The sequence below is a fragment of the Bos indicus x Bos taurus genome, chromosome 2 (genome assembly GCF_003369695.1).
Source record: "Bos indicus x Bos taurus breed Angus x Brahman F1 hybrid chromosome 2, Bos_hybrid_MaternalHap_v2.0, whole genome shotgun sequence".
Taxonomy (NCBI): domain Eukaryota; kingdom Metazoa; phylum Chordata; class Mammalia; order Artiodactyla; family Bovidae; genus Bos; species Bos indicus x Bos taurus.
Window position 1 is genome coordinate 94,020,571 of NC_040077.1, and position 26,596 is coordinate 94,047,166.

At 45.1% G+C, this 26,596-nt stretch overlaps 1 protein-coding gene across 4 annotated transcripts in view; it reads left to right on the forward strand.

The window, feature by feature from the left end:
• The window catches only part of NRP2 (neuropilin 2), a 120,133-nt gene extending 95,677 nt beyond the window's left edge, over nucleotides 1-24,456 (forward strand). For 2 of the 4 annotated variants that reach the window (XM_027565074.1, XM_027565085.1), the window contains exons 16-17: nucleotides 18,741-18,791; nucleotides 21,134-24,456. In XM_027565074.1, the coding sequence (XP_027420875.1) occupies nucleotides 18,741-18,791; nucleotides 21,134-21,438 (356 nt within the window). In that variant the 3' untranslated portion in view covers nucleotides 21,439-24,456. Of the gene's footprint in view, nucleotides 1-476; nucleotides 3,958-18,740; nucleotides 18,792-21,133 lie in introns of those variants that run through there. The other 2 variants (XM_027565094.1, XM_027565103.1) reach the window with 1 other exon arrangement.
• Nucleotides 24,457-26,596: the final 2,140 nt, after the last annotated feature.

Genomic DNA, 26,596 nt, shown 5'->3' on the forward strand with positions numbered 1-26,596 from the left:
ATGGAATCCCAGAAGTCATTTTAACATCACTTGAATGTATTCCTGTGTGTGTGTGTGTGTGAGAGAGAGAGAGAGAGAGAGAGAGAGAATCATAATGCTTCTGCATATTATAGAGTATCGTAGTTTAACAGAAAGAAGAAAAGTTTTGGAATCATACAGCTCTTGGTTGAATACAATACTCACCAGTTACTTGCTATATAACCATTCATTTAACCTCTCTGAGCCTCTATTTCCCCATCTGTAAAATGGGTCCGAGAGTACCTACCTGATAGGGTTGTAAGTAGGAGGTAATATCAATCACTGAAAAGTGCTTGGCCCACCCTAAATACTCAGTACCATCTTGTTCCCCTGTCCCCTTCCCTATCCACTCCAAAATATGTGTGTGTTTCTTTTCTTTTTTTTTTTTTTTTTAATTAGTTTTTGGATTAGTCTGCATGCTCTCAGCCTAGCAACACTCTTCTGTGTCTCTCCACCAGGGGGCACCCTCCTACCGGGGACCGAGCCCACAGTGGACACGGTGCCCGTGCAGCCCATCCCAGCCTACTGGTATTACGTTATGGCCGCCGGGGGCGCCGTGCTGGTGCTGGTCTCCGTCGCGCTGGCCCTGGTGCTCCACTACCACCGGTTCCGCTATGCGGCCAAGAAGACTGATCACTCCATCACCTACAAAACCTCCCACTACACCAACGGGGCCCCTCTGGCGGTGGAACCCACCCTAACCATTAAGCTAGAGCAAGACCGCAGCTCGCACTGCTGAGGGCCGAAGCAAGGACCGCACCCAAATCAAACAAGAAAGACTGCAAACACGTTGCCTCGATTTGCACTTTTTCCTCCTCGCCTAGTCTCTGTGTGAACGCTCAGACATCTCTGTCTCTGGGCCCAAACCCTGTGCGCTCGTATCCATCCCGACCATTCTCCTCGGGTTCTTTTGTTTTCCTTTTGTTGATTCCAAACCGCCCAACCCCAACTCTACAATGCTGCATCTTGGAATACGAGAAGAGACACGCCCCTAAGCACCTCACAACTCACGGCTCAGCTGGTTTCCTTCCAGAGACTGGTTCCTTGTTTCTTCCCCTTGCCTTAGCCCATCCCTCCTCTCTGGTGGGCAGTCTGCCAGGAGACTTGAGGGGAAACCCGGATCTGTGTGTTTGTACATAGTATACATTTGCGCCTGTGAATAGCTCTGTGTGTGCGTGGGTGTGAGAGAGAGACTGGTTCATTGGGGTGGGGGGGAGTGTGTGAGTGTGTTCAGAGAGGGCCCCCTTTAACTCTTGTGTTACTTCTCCGGGGGTACATGTTCCAGAAAATAATATACTGTACTAGTTCTGTTTACTTGGAGAAGAGATTGAAGCTTTTTGTTGCCTTATCTAGCTCTGGCTGGATTTCTGTTGGCTTACCATTGTCATCTCCAGGTACCTAAAACTAGACGTCACATGAGAAGAAATGTGGCCCCTCCCATCCCTGTCCCCAGGCCCCACCCACCTGACCCAAGAGAAGGTTCTCCCACTGCACTCAGACCAGACATGACTCCTAGCTAGTCCCGTCTGGGGTGTCTCTGAAGTTACACAGTAACAGCCATTGGGTGCCTGTGGAACCATCCCTTACTTCCAGCCCTGAAGCAAATTTGTCTCATGTTGCCTTATAAAAGAGAAGCTCATAATGAATGTTTAGCTTTTATCAGTTAAGTCCAATCTTGGAATAAGTCATAGAGAATAACCATTCTGAGACTGATGTATGAAAAAGCAGTAGCCTGTTGAGAGCAGGAGGAAGTGGAGAAGGAAGGACTGAAATGTTGTCTTTAAAAAAAAACAACCCTCACCCCAGGGGGTTCATTCTGCCCACTAGGGGATGGGGTGGAGTAAGAAGATTAAAAAAGTGTATTCTTTGGTATCATATGGATCATGGTTAATATCATTTGTAAAATATGGGGGAAAGGGGGTCATTTGCTTTCCTTTCATGGTGTTAATGTGTGCCTGAATCTATAGCCACTAAAATAAAAGGCTGTTCCCCTGACTTATTTGAATATTATGAGAGAATAAAAAGTTACCATTTGTTTAAATGTACTAATGTGCTACCCCTTAAAGCATTCATGGCATCTGGTAAATACACCCTCATAGGCTGGCCTGGCATTTCCAGATGTTACTGCTTCGTCAGGAGAAGGTATAAGGAAGATAAATCCGTTGCTGCCCATTTGTCCTCTCTAAGCAATGCAGGGAGAGGGATGTTAGAGATAAATTGCCTAATGATATTGTATGAAGGATAGATTCAATAATGAAGCCAATTTCATTGATAGAAAATGCATATTTTAACAAGATTCTCAGTGTACTGGGGCTTAGGCTTGGGGGTGTTTATTTCTCACCTTCCTGCTAGGAATCCACTGGGGAAGTGTAAGATTCTCTCCAAAGATGGTTGCCTGGGCTGAAAGCCTCCAGGTACCTTCTGAGAACAAAATACTAATGATTTTTTTGGCTGCTTGCGGGAGAGAGACTTAGCATTCTTCTGGAATATTCACATAGGTTCCTCCAACAAACGCACACTCAACTTTCGCATCTGGTTTGTTTCATCCTCCTGAAAGAATGGTGCTCTCCCACTCTTACTCTATTTCAAAGAGCTAGTCTGTCTCAACCACAGCAGCCCTGCCAAAAAAGGAAGATGAAAGCCTAGAGCATGAGCTACCTTGAGATTTCAAGACGTGTCTTACCCCAGCTGAAGATGGAGAAAGAAAGAGGGGGAGAGAGAGGAGGGGTGGCAGGGTACCATGGATACCTTACAATGACTTTCATGCCCATCATGAGGGCTTTTTATCTCGGGTGTCCGTATCCAGTGAGGTGTTTGGGGCCAGGCGTTCCCTTGAAATGATTGACATCCCTATAAGCACCCCATGGAAGCATGGTGTCAGGAAATTACACCTGAGAAGTCCGGCCGGTGTAGCAACTGTCTGAGTTACCATACACCCATGAGGATTTCCCTTCTCTAAAAGAAGAACAACTTTGTGAATTTGCTGTATCTTTATCTGATGCCCCATGGTGGCATCATCTTTATGTACATGCTGTTATTGAGAATATGAGACTGCTCAAATCTCTGTGAATCCCATAATGCACTTCAGCTGGGGATGTCACATCTCTCTCTCTGTCTCTCTCTCTCTCTCTCTGTCTCTCTCCACTCTCTCGGCCCCAGCAGCTTTCATAGTATTATCCAGGTACTATGCTAAAAGGGCAGCTGTTCTGTAATGTCATGCCTTGCAGCTTTAAAAAGCAAAATTCTGTATTTCATGGAGGAAGGGAAGGGTCCCTTTCTTCTAAAAAAAAAAAATAGACTGGACAGGTGAATGCATGCATGCATGTTTAGAGTTGCTTCTCAGAAGACAAAGAGGTGATAGCAACTATTAAAAAATAAATGAATGAAAGGAAGGTCTAGCTCAGGCTGGTAAAGTTTTTGCCTTAGTAGAGCTTTCATGTTAACAGTTCCAGGAGGGAAACACTTATCTCTGGAGTGAAAAAAATCCCTTTCTTGGTATTATGCTAACAATTGCTATCCCTTAATTGCCTGTGAAGGCAGAAGAAAGAAAAACAGGATCATAGCATTGCCATTGACAAAACAGAATGCTGAAAGTAAATTATCTTTTCCCTTGTCCCACATTATTGGGATTAAAGCCAGAATAGGATAGGAAATCCAGTAATACTTCTGAGGTTGATACCCCATCTTTAAGAAGACTGCGTCTTTAAAAATGAAGCTAGCAGGCAAGTAAACACCTAAATAATCGAAAATTACCAAAGAACAACAGCAAAACAAGAAAACTTAAAGATTTTTACTTCCTATTCTTATCCCCTTGCCCTATAACTGTGACATCTCTTGCATTGCTCAGTTGCCTGTGTGTCAAAATACCTTGTGGACGTTGAAAACTATTTGAAAATGTATTGTGTGGAATGTAATAAAATGATGATATTTTTATACAAACATCTGTTTTTTTTTTTTTTTTTTTCCCACCTTGGCTTATGAGAACAAAGTTCAGATGTAGGCTTTGAACAAACTGATGTTTGCAAAGTTTATACATCACCTTCTGAGCTAGAGGGCATTTTTGTGGAAAGTAGGTGGGTTTTCTCCTTGAGGCTGAATGTCAACTTCTCCTTTTATTTTTATTACTACTGCTTGTTAGGAGTTTTATCCAATTTGTGCAGCTGAGCCAGCTTTTATGATTGGTGTGGGATTTTGCAAAAGTTGCTAAGTGCTAAATTACTCCATGTGATTCCACAAAATTTCTCTTGATGGCAAATCCCTGGAGATGGGACTCTACTTTCACAAGGCCCCAGGGGCTGGGACTAGCAAAGCTGAATCATGTTCTCAGCTCTGCAGAGACAGATAGTTTCCTTTGGAGAAGAAGTGGCAACATCTTACCCCTTGCCTACCAAATTATTACTTCCACGGGGACGTCAATCTCCAATTTATGAGCACTTTCCCAGACCAAACGGGAACTTACAGTATGTTCAAGGCTCAAAGATATTCCAGACTTTGGAGCAAGTAATGAAGATAATTATATGATTACTGGGAACCTGGAAATATCATGGTGGAAAATTTTATAAAAGGAATATTCTATAAAAACTTTGAGGAGAGGAACTTGGGGAAACTTACTTGAAAAGCCAGATCTTTTCAGAAGTATTTGATGAGTATTTGGTTCTCTTTATTGAATATTTAGTAACATGAATTATGACTATGAGTTTATGTGCTCAGTCGTGTCCAACTCTTTGCAACCCCATCCCATGGACTGTAGCCCACCGGGCTTCTCTGTCTATGGGATTTTTCAGGCAAGAATGCTGGAGTGGGTTGCCATTCCCATCTCCAGGGGATCTTCCTGACCCAGGGATTGAACCTGTGTCTTCTACTCTGCCTGCAGATTCTTTACCCACTGAGCCATTGTGGAAGTCCATATTTAGTGACATAGATATATAAAATATTTTATCAGAGAGTTATTAGGGGAAAGAAAAAGAGAAGATCTAGGAAAGACAGCCTCACAGCAATTCAGTGTTTCTAGATGGTGGTCAAAAGTGATGATGGAAGAATTTTCCACCCCCCTATATTTGTGGGGTGTATTAAAAGTATCAACCCCAAACCCTTAGAGTCTGAGAATATTCCTAATGGCCCCCAAGGAAAGGAGCAGGTCCAAAAGAGCCTATTTCTGCCAGGATCCTGCTTTTCTTCCTTTCTAAACCTAGAGCCAGGAAGAAGTGCTTTTTACAGCTATCAACCTGCCCAAGTGGTGCTAAAGAAAACAGGCTTCTGGGTTTTCAGATCCGCAGTCGCTACAGCTGGCTCACTAGAGATGTCACTGTCTGTCCTCTGCAGGAGAATAGAGTTGAATGTCCATGAGCAGAGCCTTGTTTTTACCTCTAACGATGAGCATCATGACCCATTTTGTCCACATAGCAGTTGGCTATCCTTAAAGCCATTTGTTCCTGGTAGCAAAGGATGAAAATTAAAACATCTCAGAAGCATTTATTTCCAACAAAGAGTCAGGCTCAGTCAACATTTTCATAAGCTGGCCTGGGACCAGATTTGCCAGTGAATTAAATTAGCCATCGTGTATGCTTTATTAGCATTACTGTTTTTGCAGCCACCTTTGAGAATTTCACCACTGCTTTTCCTGCCTTGGTTCTGATCCCAAGACTTGGTCTATACACATTCTCTCTCTTCCCCAAAAGAGCAGAGACTGTTACGATTCTGATCTTAGGCGTCAACACAGCACTGTTATCAGTATGGTATTTCAGACCTAACCCAAGCATAAATGTTACAGAAATTGTATTTCCATGGATCATAAACACCAGATGTCAAGGCCTAGTTGGATCTGTCTTGGCGCCTACCTGGCCCTTTATGATGGTTTAAATGTGCATTCTTGTGGTTGAAGCAAGACCCTGCCCTCCTGGCCCAGATACCCACACCCCGGCCAGTCGACTATGGCCCTGGGTTGTTTTCATCACCTCTCTTCACAGACTGTGCAGTTGTTTGGCACAAATGTTGTTGGCCTTTCTATCATCTCTGATGAAAAGAGCTTCATTTTTTAAGTTTTAATTTGTCCGCTTTGTGATCTCCACATCTGAGCCAAACTGCAGATCTGTAGGTGCGGCTTGTTTTCTCTTTGTGTGCATCACTGGGGCTCTTGCAGCTGTAATTTGCCTTTCATCCATTTCAGTGAGGGCCCAAAGAAAACACAAAACAAAGCCAACCAGAGGAAAAGGAGGGGAGAGGAGAAGCACCAGCTGATGGCCTTATGATCAGCAGGGGAAAGATCGCCTTATATAAATAAACTAAAGGCTAGGAATAGTGTAGGATTTAATGAAGCCTGACACAGATCAAGTGCACTGGAGTATGTCTTCAGGTTAGATATCATCAGACACCTGGACCCTCAGAAGGCATCGGGCCACAGGCCACAGCCAGGCTACGTTTGCACTGTGTGGAGGAAGGAGTTCCTTTTGGCCCCAAACTTAAGCCTGGAATGGACACATGATTTGGGCACTTGCCAAAGAACAGACCCCCTCTTAGTATGGTTTCTGCTTGGCACAATGCACAGTCTTGGTGCTTCAGGGCAAACAGCAGAATCCATTCTTGACCCAAGGCCAGTGAGCAAGAGACCCAGAATCCTTCTACTCTCTTTCCAATAAAATAGTTGTTCCTGCGCTTTGCTGTCATTGACCTCCAAGCTCCCAATAAAACTAAAGTCCCGTGGGCATCAAGCCAAGAAATAGGAAAGGCCATTTGAAGAGTCAGCAACAGACAAGCCAGAGGCAGGACTGGTCATTGAGTGGAGAAAACACCTATTCTTGGAGGCTCATGGCCAGAGTGGTTATTGATACTGAAGAAGGTCATTGTGGGAAACTTTAGGTTCATATCTGACTAGGCTTCCTTTCATTTCTTTTCAACTTGAGAGTTATTCATGGCAATAGCCTCAAAAACTGCAAATCGTTTTTTTTTTTTTAAAGTTCATTTCGTTGTTAACCAGTCCCACTCCCCTCCCAGAGGGAACCATGAGAAATTGTTCAAGGTATATAATTTCAGGACTTGTTTTATACCTTTACAAATGTATATGTTCATGTCTAATTATGCAGTTTGCTTTGGTTTCGTGTAAACAGTATCAGCATTGGATCGCCTGGCTGGATAATGTGCTTCTTTTCATTTGACAGTCTTGGGGCTACTTTGTTGCATGCCGACAAGCTTACACAATCCTTTTTAAATGTGGTCCAGCATTTTGTATCATGTGGATGTACCATAGTTTATTAACTGCTTCCCTGCTGGTGGGAATTCAGGTTGTGTCTAGTTTTCCTTACAATGATAAACAGTACTGTAATGAACATCCTTACAGTTGCCTCTTTGTTCACGTTTCTCTGGAACAGAATATGTGGGTCAAGTGCTGTGCCTGTTTACACTTTATAATAGACGCCTTGGAAGCCTGGAGTCTACCTTTTACAGTGAACCTGCCTCCATCTGAGATGCTAACAAGCTAGTGGACAGCCTGCCTTATATCCCCTATCATGCGCACAAGCCACATAATCTCTGTCTCTGTCTCTCTAAATTAGGGGGAGTGCTTGCAGGGGAAAACTTTAGGACACTTAACCGGAGGAAATCTTAATTGCAGGGACTTTTTCAATGCCCATTTGTGGAGAATGTGAGCCTGGCTATAAGTCGCAGCTCACTGGGACTGTGGCCACTGTGCCCCGGGAGTTAATTCTGTCCCTGAGTTCAGCAGACAGAGCCCTGTTCTCCATGATTAATGAGTTCCACTTGGTTTCTTCAAAGAGTGACTGTGCTGTGCCTTGCTGTTATTTATTTATGTTTTCCACTAAAAAATTCATGTAAAAACACATTCTTTAAGGTCAATGCCCGGTATTGTGCTACAGACAAAAATATTCCAACGGCCACAAGCCAGCCCACAGGCCAGTGGAAAGGCCCCAGTCTTTGGGACCTTGTACCTGGGGCCCCCACCATGACCACGGCCCTGAGAGGAGCAGGCTTACCCAGCTGGAAGGATGCACCCAGCTCCTTTCTGAGGAGCTTCAGGGCTAATGTGACCCGAGGAAGGGTAGTAGATAAGGTGGTTTTCCAGTGGGAGGTTTCAATGTACAGGTGAAGCTACTAGCCCCAAGTGGCTCCAGTAAGGAATGGCAAGTAGAAGAGAAGCCAAAAGACCCATTAGTCCAAAACACCATTTCTTTTAAGAGTTGTTACCCTGATTTCTACTGTGCGCTTAGACCAAGTGGTCATAGTGGTGTGACTCTGAGCATAATGGATAGTGTGACAGCCATACAGGAGATCTTTGCACTTTCTCCAACCTGCCAAAAATCCAGGACTCCTGCCTCTTGGGCATGAGGCTAGGGTATAATTCTTTGGGAGGGGGGTATAACTCTTGATGGCTCAATTGCGGGGAGCAGCACAAGAACAAGATGTGGGTGAGCTAGAGCTATGTCACCACACACACACACACACCACAAGCTTGTTTTGTCTTGTGTGTGTAATTGTGCAAAACTGAACCCTTGTAGTATCATTAACTGATGTACCCAAAGGCAAAGGCTCTCATCCGGAAGAGGAGTGATAGGGCTCCAGGTCTGGCTTTCAATAGCGGCAATTTCTTTCTCAGGCGGCAGGACTCATTAACTGGACGCTGAACTGGAGTCCTCTGGAACTCGCTAGAGAGCGACCAACTCTAGTAATGAAGGGAATGCAGAGAAAGCTTTGAACCTGAGGTGGCCTTGACCAAAGCCCTGTTCTCAGTCAGCCTGCTGGTTACCGAGGCTCATTTCCGCACAGTCTGTTAAACTTTTCCTCTCTTTGCGTCTCCCTACTGCCACCAAGGGGCTGGGAGAAGGGACACAAGGACCTTGGGGGATGCGTTGTCTTCCTCATCGCTTTCTAGGGCACTTGTGACAGCTGGTGTGTGTGCTGTGTGCTAAGTCGCTTCAGTCGTGTCCAACTCTTTGTGACCCCACCTGGCTCCTCTGTCCATGGGATTTTCCAAGCAAGAATGCTATCAGTTCAGTTCAGTTCAGTCGCTCAGTCGTGTCTGACTCTTTGCAACCCCATGAATTGCAGCACACCAGGCCTCCCTGTCCATCACCAACTCCTGGAGTTCACTCAAACTCATGCCCATTGAGTCCGTGATGCCATCCAGCCATCTCATCCTCTGTCGTCCCCTTCTCCTCCTGCCCCCAATCCCTCCCAGCATCAGAGTCTTTTCCAGTGAGTCAACTCGTCTCATGAGGTGGCCAAAGTACTGGAGTTTCAGCTTTAGCATCAGTCCTTCCAAAGAACACCCAGGACTGATCTCCTTTAGAATGCACTGGTTGGATCTCCTTGCAGTCCAAGGGACCCTCAAGAGTCTTCTCCAACACCACAGTTCAAAAGCATCAATTCTTTGGTGCTCAGCTTTCTTCACAGTCCAACTCTCACATCCATACACGACCACTGGAAAAACTATAGTCTTGACTAGACGGACCTTTGTTGGCAAAGTGATGTCTCTGCTTTTGAATATGCTATGTAGGTTGGTCATAACTTTGCTTCAAAGGAGTAAACATCTTTTAACTTCATGGCTGCAATCACCATCTGCAGTGATTTTGGAGCCCAAAAAAATTAAGTCTGACACTGTTTCCAGTTTCCCCATCTATTTCCCATGAAGTGATGGGACCAGATGCCATTATCTTTGTTTTCTGAATGTTGAGCTGTAAGCCAACTTTTTCACTCTCCACTTTCACCTTCATCAAGAGGCTTTTTAGTTCCTCTTCACTTTCTGCCATAAGGATGGTGTCATCTGCATATGCTGCTGTTGCTGCTAAGTCGCTTCAGTTGTGTCCGACTCTGTGCAACCCCATAGACGGCAGCCCACCAGGGTCCCCCGTCCCTGGGATTCTCCAGGCAAGAACACTGGAGTGGGTTGCCATTTCCTTCTCCAATGCATGAAAGTGAAAAGTGAAAGTGAACTCGCTCAGTCATGTCCAACTCTTAGCGACCCCATGGACTGCAGCCCACCAGCTCCTCCATCCATGGGATTTTCCAGGCAAGAGTACTGGAGTGGGGTGCCATTGCCTTCTCCATCATCTGCATATAGTGGGTAGCTATTCCCTACTGCAGGAATCTTCCCCACCTAGAGATGGAACTCTCATCTCGTATGTCTCCTGAGTTGGCAGGCAGGTTCTTTACCACCAGCACCACCTGGGAAGCTGGTACTGAGGTGAAAAGATAGCCACTAGGACCTAGACAGGGGCTGATGTGGGGGGCCCAAGGAGCCCCATGGTGCTTCATCCGCCTTGGCCAACTGAAGACGAGGAGTACAAGCTCGTAATGCTGTCTATGGGAAGCCTTAGCCCTCACCATTGCTGTAGCTTCCTGGCTCTGAACACCTGACAAGGCCACTGTCACATCCTCTTTCCTCAAGGAGGACCTGTCCCCACTGACCTATGCGCGATTGGATTGAGTGTGGTTCATCTTTAGCCCCCACTGTTCCCCTTCTGCACCTCTCCTGTCTTTACTTTTTTAATGTATTTTTAAAATTTTTTTTTTATTTTTGGCTGCACTGAGTCTTCTTTGCTGTGAGGGCTTTTCTCTAGTTGCAGCAAGCAAGGGCTACTCTTCATTGCAGTACAAGGGCTACTCGTTGCAGTGGCTTCTCTTGTTGCAGAGCACAGGCTCCAGGTACTGAGGCTTTGGTAGTCGGGGTGCTCGGGGTTTGTTGCTTCACATCTGGTAGAATCTTCCTGGATCAGGGACCGAACTCATGTCCCCTGCATGGGCAGATGGATTCTTAACCACTGGACCACCAGGGAAGTCCATCTTCCCCTTCTCTTGGTGGCCCCTTTTCTCATCCTCGGGCATCCTTATACTTTCTTCACCTCCCTCCACCAAGGCCTCCCACCAGAAAAGCATGTCAGATCCTTCGTGTGCATGCGTGTGTGCAAAGTCACTTCAGTCATCCGATTTTGTGCAACCTGACTCCTCTGTCCGTGGGATTCTCCAAGCAAGAATATGGGAGTGGGTTGCCATGCTCTCCTCCAAGGTATCTTCCTGACTCCAGGATTGAACCCGCCTCTCTTATGTCTCCTGCATTGAAAGGCAGATTCTTGACCACTAGCGCCACCTGGGAAGCCCTGTTGCATTTATACAGGAGACCAAACCTAAAGTTGGGGCTTCCACTTACAGTAATGAAGAACATCTCTGATTTTTCAAAGATCTAGAGCAACGAAAGCGAAGAGTAGCTAAAGAGCCTCTTGATGAGGGTGAAAGAGGAGAGTGAAATAGCTGGCTTAAAACCTAATTCAAAAAAACAAAGACCATGGCATCTGGTCCCATCATGGTAAATAGATGGGGAAAAAGTGGAAACAATGACAAATTTTCTTTTCTTGGGCCTCAAAATCACTGCAAATGGTAACTGCAGCCACAAAATTAAAAGACATTTGATGTTTGGAAGAAAAGCTATGACAAATCTAGAGAGCATATTAAAAAGCAGAGATATCACTTTGCCAACAGAGGTCTATCTAGTCAAACCTATGGCTTTTCCAGTAGTCATGTAAGGATGTGAGAGTCGGACTATAAAGAAGGCTGAGTGCTGAAGAATTGATGCTTTTGAACTGTGATGCTAGAGAAGACTTGAGAGTCTTTTGGACAACAAATGAGATCAAACCAGTCAGTCCTAAAGGAAATCAACCCTGAATATTCATTGAAAGGACTGATGCTGAAGCTGAAGCTGAAGCTGAAGCTCCAAAACTTTGGCCACATGATGTGAAGAGCCAGCTCATTGGAAAAGACCCTGATGCTGGGAAAGACTGAAGGAGGAGGAAAAGGAGATGACAGAGGATGAGATAGTTGAATGGCATCATCAACTCAATGGACATGAGTCTGAGCAAACTCAGAGAGATAGTGAAGGTCAGGGAAGCCTGGCATGCTGCAGGTCTAAGAGTCGGACACAACTGAACAACAACAAGCAGAGCAAAGGAGAGATTCCAGAATTTTCCTCCATCAGCATTACTGGGTTTTTTCCAGCCTACACAATCATGAAGCCTCCATCTATAATTAAACATTTTACTGGCTGCCTCCTTTTTCTTATTTTCATGTGGATTATTGGGGCTCAGTGGAGCCATTCTGGCCTCAGATGCTCATCCGCCTCCACACTTGAAAGTATTATTAGGTCATTTCACAACCTTGTCATTTGTAGTCTATATTTTCAGTCCTTTTTAGTGTTTCCTTCTGATAATTCAACTAAAAATAATTGAAAATCATGTTCAAAGTCTTCTTAAATATCACAGATCAAGCCCCCTTTTCTTTTCCTGCTTGAAACCATTTGAAAACTGCAAAAAAAATTTTTTCCATGACTTTGCATACATTTGGCTATAGTTCAAGAGATAAAAACCCATGATAAAAGATCTTCTGGTGGTGTTTCTAAATTCAAGCCAAACCCAGCACGGGATGAAGGGCTCTCAAGTAGCCTGACTCTAATGGAGGGGTTTTGGCAAAATTTTGATCTACAGCTGAACTTTTGGCTCCTTATGGCAACTGGGGATGAACAAACTGAATTAGGGAAATTAAGTGTGGTAGGGAGTAGGAACCTTCAGCCAATACTAAATAGTAAATCAAATTAAACACATTGAAGAGCCAAGAAATATCTGTTAGCCCTTCATGATTTCTCATTTGTTTAGATCACAGTGTTGCTTCTCCTGCTGGGATCAAAACAAAGTGGCTGAGAGGATTTTCTGAAGGCTACTCCCATGTGAGTGGTCCAGTGATTTAACTGACCTGAGGGCTTCAGGAACTTGGAATCAAACTCAGCAAGGACTCTCAGTGGCCAAGAGCTAATCCCAAATAAATCACAGCCCCAAACAAGGTGTCGAAAATGTGGCTGACTCTCAGGTCTGCTGCTGAGCTCTTCAATGACTTATTGCATTTTTCTACTCTCCTTCCTCAATTTCTTCCTCTTTGAATAGAAGTGATGACACTTGGTACCTGTGAAAATGAATGATTTCAATGATTTCCTGTGTAGGCATGTCTTTGATCCTTGTCTTAAAAGCTGATTGCAGTTTGATGGGTTGAGTGGACATGTGGTTTAAGTGGCTTCTCACCTGGTTTTATCAGCCCCACCTTAGCTAAGGTGGAGTCTTCAAATTTGGTACACTATTTACCTGATCTGTCAGTTCTTCAGTTGCCAGTTAGCAGGATTGATTTCTAAGCCAAATGAGCAAGTATTGAAAACGTGGGGTCTCGTGGTTTCCCCCCGCCTGTCTGTTGCGTGGTCTTCTCCATCCCCACAGAACTTAAGGTGGACGACTTCAGGTGGGACACACCCAGAAGAGGACAGACCTGGGGTAAAGACTGGGGCAGTGAGCTCTTTTCTGCAAAAGCTGCCTTATCTAATATCGGCCTTTTCAGGCAGCCCTCAAAAGAAAGACCATCGTAGCTTTCTCATTGTCTTCCTGTAAAGACAATAGGGTTTTTGGGCAGGAAAGAACACCGGTGCTCACTGTACAGGGGAAGAAGCTGAGACACAGGTTGCTTAGATGCTCATCCTAGCCCCCACACCTGAGTGGAGTGGTGGAACTCTGATGAGCAGGCAATCCGCTCCCAGGGCAGTGCTCCCAGCCCAGTGCTCCTCCATATCCCGAAGTGCTCCCCTCCAGGTGCAGTCCTGAGTGTGTCCACTGCATGTTCTGGGTGGCCAGTCTGTCATCTGCTCCCACCAGGCCTCTCAAGCCACTGCTCGGAGCTGGCCTGGAAGAAACTCTTCAGAGAAAAGCCAGCAAGCATATGTTGGTGTCCTGATCAGTGTGCAAGTGACCCGAGGATGATCTTCAACCATTTATCTAAAAGCAGCCAGTGGTTTGGGGCAGACTTCTCACTCTCTTAGTGATCTTGTGAAGCTCTTTTTTTTGATATAAAAACTAAACAGAACAATGTCAATGAAAATACAGTTGCAGTGACCACAGCATATGAGAGATGTAGTGAAAGGGAAGGTCAAATTTTTCTGTAACTGCAGAAAAACATTCTAACCCCAAAGGATCCTAATTTAGGAAGGGAAAGAAAAAGATGAGGGAGAGAGCAAAATGTGTGTGTGTGTGTGTGTGTGTGTAAAGAGAGAGGAAGGGTGGGAAGGAAAATCTAAATGAGAGAAAGCATTTTTGTTTGAGACCTACACCACACTCAGGGGGAATTTTCCACTTGCAGGCTGGAGTGTCTGGGGTATTTCCCCTGCCTGGCATGTGTGGTCTTACACTGCCAGGCAGTGTTCCAAACCCCTCTGGGAGATACACATCTCCCTAGAGTAGGCTCGGTTCGTGACTGGTATGGCTGTTCCTCTTTTGTGCCGTACCTTTGCAATTTACTGACAAGGATGCTGGAGAATATTCAACTCTTCCTGGGTGGAGGGGGGTTGCTGAACAGTCCAGAGGATGTCTTAGTAACTAGCCACTATAGGAAAATCAGGATAATAGGAGACAGGTAAGACCTTGACTCACTCTTCACTGGGTACCTAACCCACCTCTCCGCAATGCTAAGGGAAACGAGTGGACCATTTGGCCTGAGATGCAATGTCAATATGAAAATGACCAGGTTTTCCTGAATTGGGTCTTTTGTTTGTTTTCTAAGTAGTGGCTACTCTAATCACTTAGTTTCTCAAAATTCTGTTCAGCTACCTTCCAGGCACTCATGAGTTCTTCCTCTTGCTCTGCTGGTCTGCAGTAGCCGGTGCAGGGAGGTGGGCAGAGACGTGACTCTGATGTAGGGACATATAAGGAGGAGATCTGTGACCAGGCAAGGCAATCTCTTTGAATTCTTCAGTGGATCTAAAAAAAATGAATTCACGCCCCAAACCAAGAGATCAGTGTACAAGCTTAAAGGCTCAGGTGCCATGTTTGAGACAGTCCATACCCATCAGAGAAAGGAGCTGGACTCCCCATCCTCTCCCCACTCCTGGCAGCAGCCTCCATTCCAAAGCTGCTGCCTCGTCCTCCCACATTTTTCCCAGCAGTGGCCCACCCTCATTTGCCCAATCCCTGCCCCCAACTCCATCAGCACTTTGAGGTCCCTCCGCAACAGCCCCCTTTCTTTTGTGCTATTTTGGCATGGTGAGTCCTTGCTTCCCAGTCACACTGAAGGGCCTTGGTTGTAGACACCAGGTCCCATACATCTTCATTTCCCAAACTCCTCTATATGGCTCCCTGGCACGTAGTCGACCCTCTTAATGAGAATTGGCTGATTGGCTGGTAGTCAGTAAGTGAACACTGCTCTATGAAGAACAATGAAAGCCCGCCTTCCCTCTCTGGATAATGTCTATCATGAAAAACATGAAGCCCCAAATTTCAGATCACCACATCCTCACGTTCATGAGAAGTCCTGGTGAGTTCCCATCAAAGTGGTGAGCCAGCAATGCAGGCAAACACCCAGACACTGTGTATCCAGCCCACTGGGATGAAGACAAGGCAGACTGTTTTCTCTATGGGAATGGTCTTCCCAGGTGGTGCAGTGATAAAGAAGACGTCTGCCAATGCAAGAGACGTGGGTTTGATCCCTGGGTAGGGAAGATTCCCCTGGAGGAGGAAATGGCAACCCACTCCAGTATTCTTGCCTGGAGAATTCCATGGACAGAGGAGCCTGGAGGGCTACAAAGAGTCGAATGTGACCGAGCACACACGCACACAGGGATGATTTAGGTGAAATGCACTGTTCTGCCCATAGCCAGAGAATTTGTGTGCGCAGGTGGAGGAGTTGAAGGAAGAGGGTCTTCTCTGGCCCCAGTACAGTACTGAGAGTCAGAATTCAGGTTTTGGAGTCAGACTGACCTGAGCTTGAATCCACACGGGGGCCCAGAAGGAAGCAGGGTCATGTAAGCACAAAGGTTGAAAGTGGAAGTCGTGTGGGTGGTAAGATGCATTCCTGATCTGCGTTCTTTTAAAGGTGGGGCTCACTGCACTCTCCGTCAACCCACTCACAAACACACACACCTCCTAAAAGAGTCCTGGAATGTCCTCTCCAAGTTTTTCCTCATTTAAAAAGTTAAGTTCCAGGTCCTTGCTCTGCCTCTCTTCTCCAGCCAGGTCTTCATTCGCTGGCTGTTATTGTCCCCTGCCTGGGAAGGTGCTGCTTCCAGTCTCTGCCTTGAGTTCCTGGCTCACTCCTCCTCCTTCCAACCCACCCTTGCCTTTTCTTTACTAGAACTACAGGGACCCAGTGGACATCCACACACCCTGCCAGCATTCTGAGGAAACAGGCTGAAGTTTCTCTCTTGGCCTCAACAGAAAAGGAAAGTGGCCCATGAAGAGCAAAGAGGCTTCTGAGAAAGAAAGCTCTTAACCAAACACAGACATCAAGAATATTAGCAAAGGGACTAGAGAAAATTGCTATCAAAGTAAATGGCTTTTTGTACAAATGTTCCCTTTATTGGGGTTTTCCCCAGTGGGTCATTCTTTCTTTAAGGCTTCATGAACAGATGCGCTTTTGAAAATGTTGATTAACTTATCCTTTTTTTGACCCCTTCCCACTCACCCAAACTCCTGGGAGCAGTGATTATGCAAAAAGCCAAGTCAAGCCTCTAAAGTGTTCTTCACCTGAAGTAGCCTTTGATCCTCCAGGTGCAGAAATCTCAGCCACATCTGGGTAATCAATTTCATAGAACCTTAAAAATGGACCTTTTTTTGGGGGGGGGGGCGGGGGGGGGAGGGTCATCTCATCCAGTCCTCTGCCCACAGAGACAAGTGGCTGTGATCTCCTGGGACAAAATGTTCTCATAGTCATTACCATCCTCTTACCCTTTTTCCTCCAAGATCAATGCCACATCCACTCCTTTCCAGCTGGTGATCAATAGTGTGTTAAGAATTCTTCCCTGAGGGTGTGAGATGGAGCAAGATGGCACTCTAGCCTCCAAAACTTTGTCACATCCTTGGCAGAGATGGAATCCCTAAAAGCAAGAACAGGATTTGGCCCAAAAGTCACTGGCAGGAGCCCTGCAGTTTTCATCCTGGGTTGATCCACAAATTCTTTCTTATCCAGTGTTCTGCTTCTTTTAACCATGAAGGTGTTAAGACATATAAGCATCCCATAAATATGATTAATTGTTAGAAATGTGATGGTTTTCTTCCATGTTTGTTTTTCTCGTAAGATTTAAAAAAAAAAAAAAAAAACCTCAGAGTTAATTTCCATGAGCCTGATTTGATCCCTATGACAGATACCACCTGCCTCTTGTTGATTCATGTTTCCGTCTTCATTCCAAGGGCACAGCCTGCATTGTAGAGGCCTGGAGAATAGTGTAGGGATGGGCACTGAGGTGCGGAAGTTGGCGGGGCTTGCAGGTACGAGTTGCTGTGCTACAAACATGCCAGGAACAGACTGGATTTATGGAGGATCGGTGCCACGTGGCATTCATCCTTTCCAGTGGGGTCTTGGCATTTTGTTTTACACATCCTTCACTGGTGACGAAGAGGATGAGATTGTGCTTTAGCACGTTGGCCAGGAATGAGGAAGACTTCTAACGGAATGAAAACCTCTGCCTCCAGAGAAAGACTGAATGCCAAGCGTGGCAGTGATGGATCGATCCTCAGTTCAGGTCATGATCAAGTAGATCTTCCCCGAGATTTTGTGCAGATGAGGGAGATGTTCAGGCTGGTCTGAAGTCCTTTTGTTCCTCTTGTTTGATAGTTTAGCTCTTTGGAAGCTTGAGTTTGTGTTCAGTCTTGACTTTTTTGGATATAAATTTATAGTGCTGACATCAAGGTAGCTCACCTGACTTTGAGTTGAATGAAATTTCTGAAGGGCCACATACATTCGCTGGTGCCACTTTGACCTGATAGCCGACAGGCATAATTAACTCATAAGACAGGAAGAAATGATAAGACCCTGTTCTTCACCACATATTTGATTCTCTTTTTTAAATATTTTACCCTTTTAGACAGGTAATTTCCATTGGCTCTGATTTCTATAAGATGGACAGCAAAGTAAATAGAGACCTGTATTAGCCACCCCCCTTCCCCCAAAAAAATTATCATAAAAAAAGAAAAAGATAGACAGTGATAATACTGGAGAAAATTCGGAGTAAATTAACTTAGCTCTATTCAAGCCTGGGCGAGTCAGGTTGGGTGCCTATGTTTGATCTATTCTTTTTTTTTTTTGATCTATTCTAAACCGTGAAGAAAGCCAATGGGAAAAATAGATTGGGAAGGAAAGAGAAAAGTATTAGCATGGATATGTGGGGGTGGACAGGCGTTATAACATTCTTTCCAGTTCTAGTTCTATAAATACATTAAAACATATAATGATGAAATGTGACTTAAATTACATTTATTGCAATCCAGAGGAGAAACTTTTATACTCTTATGCTTTGTGTCCACTTAGATGCATTCATGAGGAGGGGTCGTGTGCTATACCAGATGAACATTACAGTCATGTGACTGATGATGGACATGAGAGACCACTGAAGTTGCCTTAGATAAAACTCAGACCTACATTGGTTGTAAATAACAGTTATTATAAAGATACAAGAGAGCATCTACTGGGCACTTAAGGCCTTTCTTATTGTTTCTGTTCTTCTGGTTGTTGTTGGAAGTAAAGTCAAGTCATTTGAAGGGGGACGGATCCAGTAATCTGCAATACTAAATGATCTAGAAGCAGATGCGATTTTTTAGCTTCCCACAATGCTGGGGAGTCATTTTCAGCAAGGTGGCATCTCTGCCTTTTAGCCACTCAAACCTGTTATGACTGATTTTTTTAAATTTTCTTTCTTGTTATAGTGGACATCCCAGAAATACATGGGAGAGAGGGCTACGAGGATGAAATTGATGGTAAGTGTTGTTATGATTTAGAAGATAATCATGAAAGTCAAGTTTGGCTATAAAGCTATCAACAAAAATAATGCCCAGGGTATAGGAGGGCCAGAATTCAGAACTATCAGCCAGAAATATGTGACAAGAATCCAGAGAGGAATGAAGAAGCCATCAATTTCTCTATCAAAGTCAAATTTACAGAGTTAGAAAGTTTATTGAGCTTCCTCTGCCTAATCTGAAATAGGTCCCCTACTTGGGGCAACTTTTGACACCGATGAACTTCAAATCTGAATAAACCCTTTAGAAGTGAAAGCCAGGCTCCTCTATACATGTCACTGCTTGAACCCATTGACCTACTTCCAAAAAGGGCTTAGTGGATAACTGTCAGTGTGAACATTCCTTCAGGCCTGCTGAGATTTCTGACTCCATGGCTTTCAGGAACCAAGGTGGGGCTCGTTGCAGGATTTAGGTCTCATCCACACTACCTATCTCATTTTTCATACTTATTCCAAGCTCTGTTTTCCTACTTCAAATACACATATTCCATGAGGCTGAAGCAGGAGTCCTGACTGGAGGGGCGCTGAGCAAACACCCAGATGTAATATCTTTCCTTCACTCAGAGGAGCACAGGTCTCTCTAGGCGTCTCTGAGAACCGGAGTTGATCTCCAAGAGAGATCACTAAGGTTCGCCTCAAAGAGCAGCTTTAGACCAAGACTGATGCCTTTAAGAAGAGCAGTTTATAGAGCTGCTTTTTTTAACTTGACCTTAATCAAACACTTCAAGTGTAGTTATAGAAACAGAGTGACTAACCCAAACAGCACCTTGTTAACTGAATGCAGACTCCCCCTGCAAAGCCTGGTCTAACGTTCCTTTTATGGGCAAAGCTGCACAACTGGCCTTCACAGAAAGGCTGTGATAGATCAAGCAGCAGAAGCCCTAGATGGGGTAGAAAGAGTAAAAGATGAGGATGCAGAAAGCCTGATTTCTAGTCCTAGTTTAACTCTTTGCTAACTCTGGGCACTTGAGTGAGTTACCTAATCACTTAATTTCTCAAAGCCTCAGTTCCTCATCTATTTTTTTCAAATTATAGTATCACCCTGCCTTCTTCATGGGATTATTAGGAAATCCCACAAAATTTGCCAGAGATGTGGTCATGCCTTGATCACGCTACAGAAATACATTAGTTTGCTTGAGTGGCCATGATAAAATACTGCAAACTGGGTGGATTAAACAACAGAAATTTATTTTCTCACCGTTCTGGAGGCTAGAAGTCCAAGATCAAGGTACCCACAGGGCTGGCTTCTTCTGTGGCCTGTGAGGGAAGGATGTGGACCAAACCTTTTTCCTTGGCTTGTAAATGGCCATCTACATGTTTCCATGGTATTCTCCCACCTGTATCTGTCTCCAGATTTCCCCTTTTTACAAGGACACTGGTCATACTAGATTAGGGCCCATCCTAAGGACCTCATGTTAACTTGACTACCTCAGTAAAGACCTATCCTCAAGGTAAGGTCACATTGTGAGGTACTAGGGGTCAGAATTCAACATCTGAATCTGTAACACATAGCAGTAAGGTAAAGTTTAGGTCGTGAGGCCTGGTGGATCAAAAAAAAAAAAAATCTACTGCTTGGGTGGCCAGGAATGCCAAATTGGAGAACTTGTCATGTTGAAATAGTCTCAGCCTGTTCTTTGATTTAACATGAAGCAGCTGGAGGTAAGGAGACAAGGGGTAAGGAGACAAAGGAAGAAGGGTGTACAGAACAGAGGGCCATTCCAAGAGCTCTAAAGGCACCCTGTGAAAATCTAAGCTCACTTACTCTGACTCAGACTGTTTAAGTATCAGATACTTAGACCATACTTACTTTGTGCTGGACACCAAGCACTGTGCAAATGTTAATTCATTCAAACCTCCTAACAACCCTGTGAGGTTATTAGTAGTGCCATTTCACAGATGAATGAACTGAGGCAAAGAGAAACCAAATAACTTGCCCAAGGTTACACAGCTAGGACAAGGTGGGGCTGGGTTTTGAAGCCAAGCAGGGCTTCCCTTTTGGCTCAGCTGGTAAAGAATCCGCCTGCAATGCAAGAGACCTGGGTTTGATCCCTGGGTTGGGAAGATCCCCTGAAGAAGGGAAAGGCTACCCACTCCAGTATTCTGGCCTGGAGAATTCCGTGGACTGTATAGTCCATGGAGTCACAAAGAGTCAGACACAACTGAGCGACTTTCACTTTCAGTATAGTACCAGTGTCGAACAGCTCAGCCTCAGGTTCTGAAAAACCTCTGAACTGGGATGGGGGGAGTCTCAGTTATTTCTAAAAGAAGCAGTGTCTGCAGTCTCTTGTGTCCTTTACATCCTAGATGACTACGAAGTGGACTGGAGCAACTCTTCTTCCCCAACCTCCGGGTCTGGGGCCCCTCTGGCTGACAAAGAGAAGAGTTGGCTTTACACTCTAGACCCCATTCTCATCACCATCATTGCCATGAGCTCGCTGGGCGTCCTCCTCGGGGCCACATGTGCGGGGCTTCTGCTCTACTGCACCTGTTCCTACTCTGGCCTGAGCTCCCGCAGCTGCACCACGCTGGAGAACTACAACTTCGAGCTCTACGACGGCCTCAAGCACAAGGTCAAGATGAACCACCAGAAGTGCTGCTCAGAGGCCTGACAGATTGCACCCAAATCGCACCTGACATTTCATTCCAGCAAGAGGGGCTAGTGGAAATTACAATTTTTTTTCCCTTTGGAAACTGAATGCCATAATCTCGATCCAACCGATCCAGAATACTGAAGGTGTGGACAGAACAGGCGAGTCGAGGGAAGCAGGGAAATGCAGTCTTTCAGGGGGTTGGGACCCACCTGAGACCACGTGGCTGAATCATTTGCTGGGACAAGGATGGGTGCTCATCTCTTTGGTGGTCACAGTTCTATTTTGTTTGTGAGTTTGTTACTAATTCTGTTTTATTTCTTTGGTCTGTGAGCAACTCAAAGAGGCAGAAGAGAATGACTTTTCCAGAATAGAGCAGAGTGGTGATCAGTAGTCTCTGCTTTTTCTTCCTAATCAACGCTTGGAAAGCAAAGAGTCTTTTCAGACTCTCCATCTTTAGAAAATAAATTCCCCCAAAAAGCCGTCCAGTTTATCCCACCCTCCGATCGTCTCATGACTTCCGGGATTTGCTGTGCTATAGCTTCTGCCAGCCAACTTGACAAGCTGCCGTTTCCAGTCCTAGCATTTCGGTAGGATGTTGTTGCCTTTAACTTTTTTTATCCAGGGGAAAATTGCCATTTTAGGGTCAGCATGAACAGCTCTTTCTTATATGCGATTTAAAACAAACCAGAAAGAAAACTTCACACGTCAAAATCCGTAGAAGCGCCTCCATGTTAGAAGCGGACAAGCCTTAACGTGCTTTGTGAATAGGAGCCATTCATTCAGTCTAGACCCAGAACGTGTGGCTGTGAGGCTACTTTGTGGGGCCTCTGGTGGTGGTTTTGCTTTTTCTTTTCCTTCGTCCTTGTTCTTCTAAAGCATACACACGTGCCCCACACGCACACACACATACAAGCATGCACACACATGTACACCCATGCATACACGCTCACTGTCAGGTCTCTTAAGCCCCAGGAAACAGCATTGTTTGACATTCTCTGAGATGGGGCGGGGGAAATATAAGCTATCAGTATGTTTGTCCATCAGTGAGACATCACTAGTGACAACTGACGGGAAAGGAAGAGAACAGTGGAGAGAGAAAAAGAAGTCCATCATCTGTGGTCATGTGATCGCAAAGACTGAGAGGACTGGAAAAGACATTCTGATACATCCGTCTCTGTTAGGCTAGTAAACACAGACTTCTCCTTGGGGTGACAGCCACCACCTCCACCTTTCAGAAGCATCAGCAGCACTGCAATGCCTGAGAGCTGCTTCTAACCAAAAGTCTGCACGCCCTGTGGACCAAAATGCTAATGCTGCTTCAACCCCAGAGAGACCTGTGTTCTTACATACACCCACCCACACACACACCAATTTATGTATTTTTTTTTATTAAGTGCCTTGAAAAATGAAGAAAAAAATGTATTTTCCTTCTATGTAGAAATCAGTGAATACCATACGAGTTAAGGCATTCCTCTATTCCTCTTCCCTCACCCAGTGGCTCCACACCCAGCTTCCCCCACACCACTCATCCTATGGATGGAGTAAGGCCTGCCACCCGAGTGGTAATCATAGCCCTAGATGACTCTCAACTGCTCTAGAAGGGGAGGCATCTGGAATCGCATGAAACTGTGTGAAGGAGAAGATTGTCCACGCCAGGATCCAAATCTTGATTTTGTAGTAACGCCTACAGCTTGCCTGTGTGCTGGAAATACATTTGAAACCCAAACAGTATGCCCAGCCTATTGTGAATCAGTGGTGAACTGTCAGACCATTTTTTGCTGCTATGGTCACCCACGATGTCATTTGTCTCATACCCAGGTGAAAGGGGAAGGGTGAATGGGACCGGCTGGTTCCTTTCGATGTTAACTTATGAAAATGCTAGTTCAAATGGTAATGTCACAGTGTTCTGTGTGAAGAGAGGGAGAGTTCATACCAACAGCTATTTATTCCTATGTGTGTGTGTCTTTGCCAGTCTTTGAGTTCTCTGTATCTACTGTGTATGTGAATGGTCACGTGGGACTCAGTGGTGGTGTTGTGACTTTGACCTAGGCCCGAGTGTCACTGCTGATCTTGGCACTCGTTGGCACAGTGGTAGTTAGAGGTGACAAGTGAAGCTGTCAAGCCCAAGGCCTTAGCTTCAGGCCCTCCTGAGCTGAGTGTGTGGCAGAAGTAAGTTCTTAATTAGCCCACTTCCTCTTCGCCTTCCCGTGTAACTCAGTGTTCCAGAAGTTAGCACGTCCAAGGGTTTCCAGAGTTAACCTGCAGAAGAAGAGAGTTCAAAAGTTGACACTGAGGGCCCTGGCCTTCTCAAGTCCCGTGGGCCGTTCATCAACTCCCCAAAGACCAGCCTTGTCTCCGACCCGCAGTTCACCTCTCAGTTATGTACAACTCAACCTGCATCCCTCTAATGTCCTATATCCATATTCACCATTGGCTGGTTTGAGCCCTTGAGTGGGCTCCGGATGCTAAACAAAAGCAGGCCAGCCAGAGCTACATGTAGATACCTCACCAGCCCTGGAGGCTGTTCTGTTGTAAGACAGGACCCCAATTATAACCTGGCCAGGGGACACCCTGGTGCATTTGTTGTTGCTATCTGCAGGTAGGCTCACCGACCCATCTCCTTGACTCCTTCCCCCTGGGAAACCCAACTCACAGTATTGATCTCCTTTTATGCCTTGTACTGAATGACACATTACCTCCGCGCTCTCCCGGACTAGGCGGTCAACAGGACCACAGGGCTGCTTCCTCTCTTAGGTGTGGGCATGGGGAGTTGACAGGAATGAGGGTCCGAGGAATGAGCATGAATGGCAAGAAAACAAGGGGAAAAGTTAAACTGTCACACATGAGGTTAACTTTTCCAAGGTTAGCTGTTAAAGGTATTTGACCATCCACTGGCTGAGCCAGATCAAGGGAACTTGAGAGCTTTTACTGTGATTCTTCAATGTAAAAAATAAACAACAATGTCAAACTGTGTTTATATGATTTGTATAAAACCTTTTTAAGATTACTATTTAAATAAACATTATACCAGAGATATTTTTCTGCATTTTTTTATTGGAGACAAAGAGACTTAGGTTCACCTTGGGTGACCAAAAACATCCCAGTTTGCCTGAGACGTTGCTGAGTTTTAGCTCTGAAAGTCCTGTGGTCCTGGAAAACCCCTCCATCCCAGCCAAATCGGGATGGCTGCTCACTCTCTTGGGATAATGCTTCTTAGCACCTTTACATGCCGTTAGTAAATAGATTAGCTAGCTAGCTTTTTATAAAGTGAAAATATGATATGGGCAGGTAATGAGCTATGTGGCCAAGTAGACCATTTCAGCTCATTGACTTGCCTGGTAGATTTCTAAGACTGTGAGCCCTAGTAACATTCCTCCGTCCTGGACATCACCAGTCCCCTGTGATTTTTGACTCTGCTGTTTCCTGTCTATTGAAACATTTGCTTGTCAACATCTCTGGTGATTTCGAGGTCTTTAACAGTGCTTCTCAAAGTGTGGTCCCTGGACCGGAACTATTAGCCTCACTGTTGGATGTGTACATTTTCAGACTCCACCCTACATCTACTGAATCAAAAACTCTGGGAGGATGACCTAGAGATTTACATTTTAACATGCCCTCCAGGGGGTTCATGGGCTTCCCCAGTGGTTCAGTGGTAAAGAATCTGCCTACAATGCAGGAGACTTGAGTTCGATCCCTAAGTCAGGAATATCCCCTGGAGGAAGAAATGGTAACCCACTCCAGTATTCTTCCCTGGAGAATCCAGTGGACAGAGGTGCCTGACAGGCTATAGTCCATGGGGTCCTAGAGTCGGACAGGACTAAGCAACTGAGCACACCTGTATCCACCAGGGGTTCAGATGCACCTTTGAGTTCAAGAACCTCTGGTCTCGGAGAAAGGAAAAGTAGCCTGGCTTCACAAAATGATCAGAGATCTTTTCACTTGTGGGTTATTGGATTCAAAACAAACTGGACTTTGGCCAGGGAAAGCTAAAGGAAACCCAGTACACTCCTAGGCGATGCCTGCTTCCAGGGGAGGAGGAGTGAAAAGCTTGACTATGAACTTCTCAGCCTACCCGCTCCACCCCCACATATATGGCAGACTTGAAGATGTGTACCTGAACTGAATTTGCCCCCTTCCTGAGCTCAGTTCACATTTGGTTCAATTGTTTATTCAAGAAATGCTTTTGAGCATGTCCTGATTTTGTGAACTCTTAGAGCTTACACTTCAGTCAAGTGGACGGAAAGCAAACAGCCAAACACATAAAATAAGGATTGCTTTTGGTAAATTCGGTGAAGGCCATAAACATGTAGCTCTGATAGAGAATTGCCAGATCCTGAAGGCAGAATATTTGTGTCACTTGAGTTCCTATTTGTAAAGCACAACTATTTAACACAGATGTTACAGTATGGACATGCTCAGTTGTGTCTGACTCTTTGTGACACCATGGTCTATAGGCCACCAGGCTCCTCTGTCTATGAAATTCTCTAGGCAAGAATACTGCAGTGGGTTGCCATTTCCTCCTCCAGGGGATCTTCCCGACCCAGGGATCAAACCCACATCTCCTGTGTCTCCTGCATTTCAGGCAGATTCTTCAGCTGCTGAGCCACTGGGGAAGCCCCAATGTTATAGAATTTTGGTTAATTATATTAAATACAACTTACCTCTTTTATAGTCAATAAATTATCTTAATGAACCTAATGAATCTGATATAATACAATATATCTCTTAGAAGCTATTTTTAAAAAGAATTACCAGGGCGGCTCCCTCTAAAAGGTTGATCAGGGAAGCTTCCCTGAGGAGGTGATTATTTTAGGTGATAACCTGAAAAGACAAGGAAGAATGAGATAAGCAAAGTACCTGGGGAAAGGTTTCCCAATTGAAGATATAGCATATAGAGATCCTGCTAATAGAAAGAGCTTGTTCCTAGGCCCACAAGGTGGGGCTATGAAAGCATATCATCAGTGGGGAGGGTATGGAGACTGGGCAGCCAGATAAGATTCTTTAGGCAGTGAGGAGTTGCTGTCTTGCATCATTCTTTGGCCTTCCTTAATTTATAGATTGGTTGGATGGCATCACCGACTCAATGGACATGAGTTTGATTGAAAAAACTCCAGGAGATGGTGAAGGACAGGAAGCCTGGTGTGCTGCAGTCCATGGGGTCGCAAAGAGTCAGACA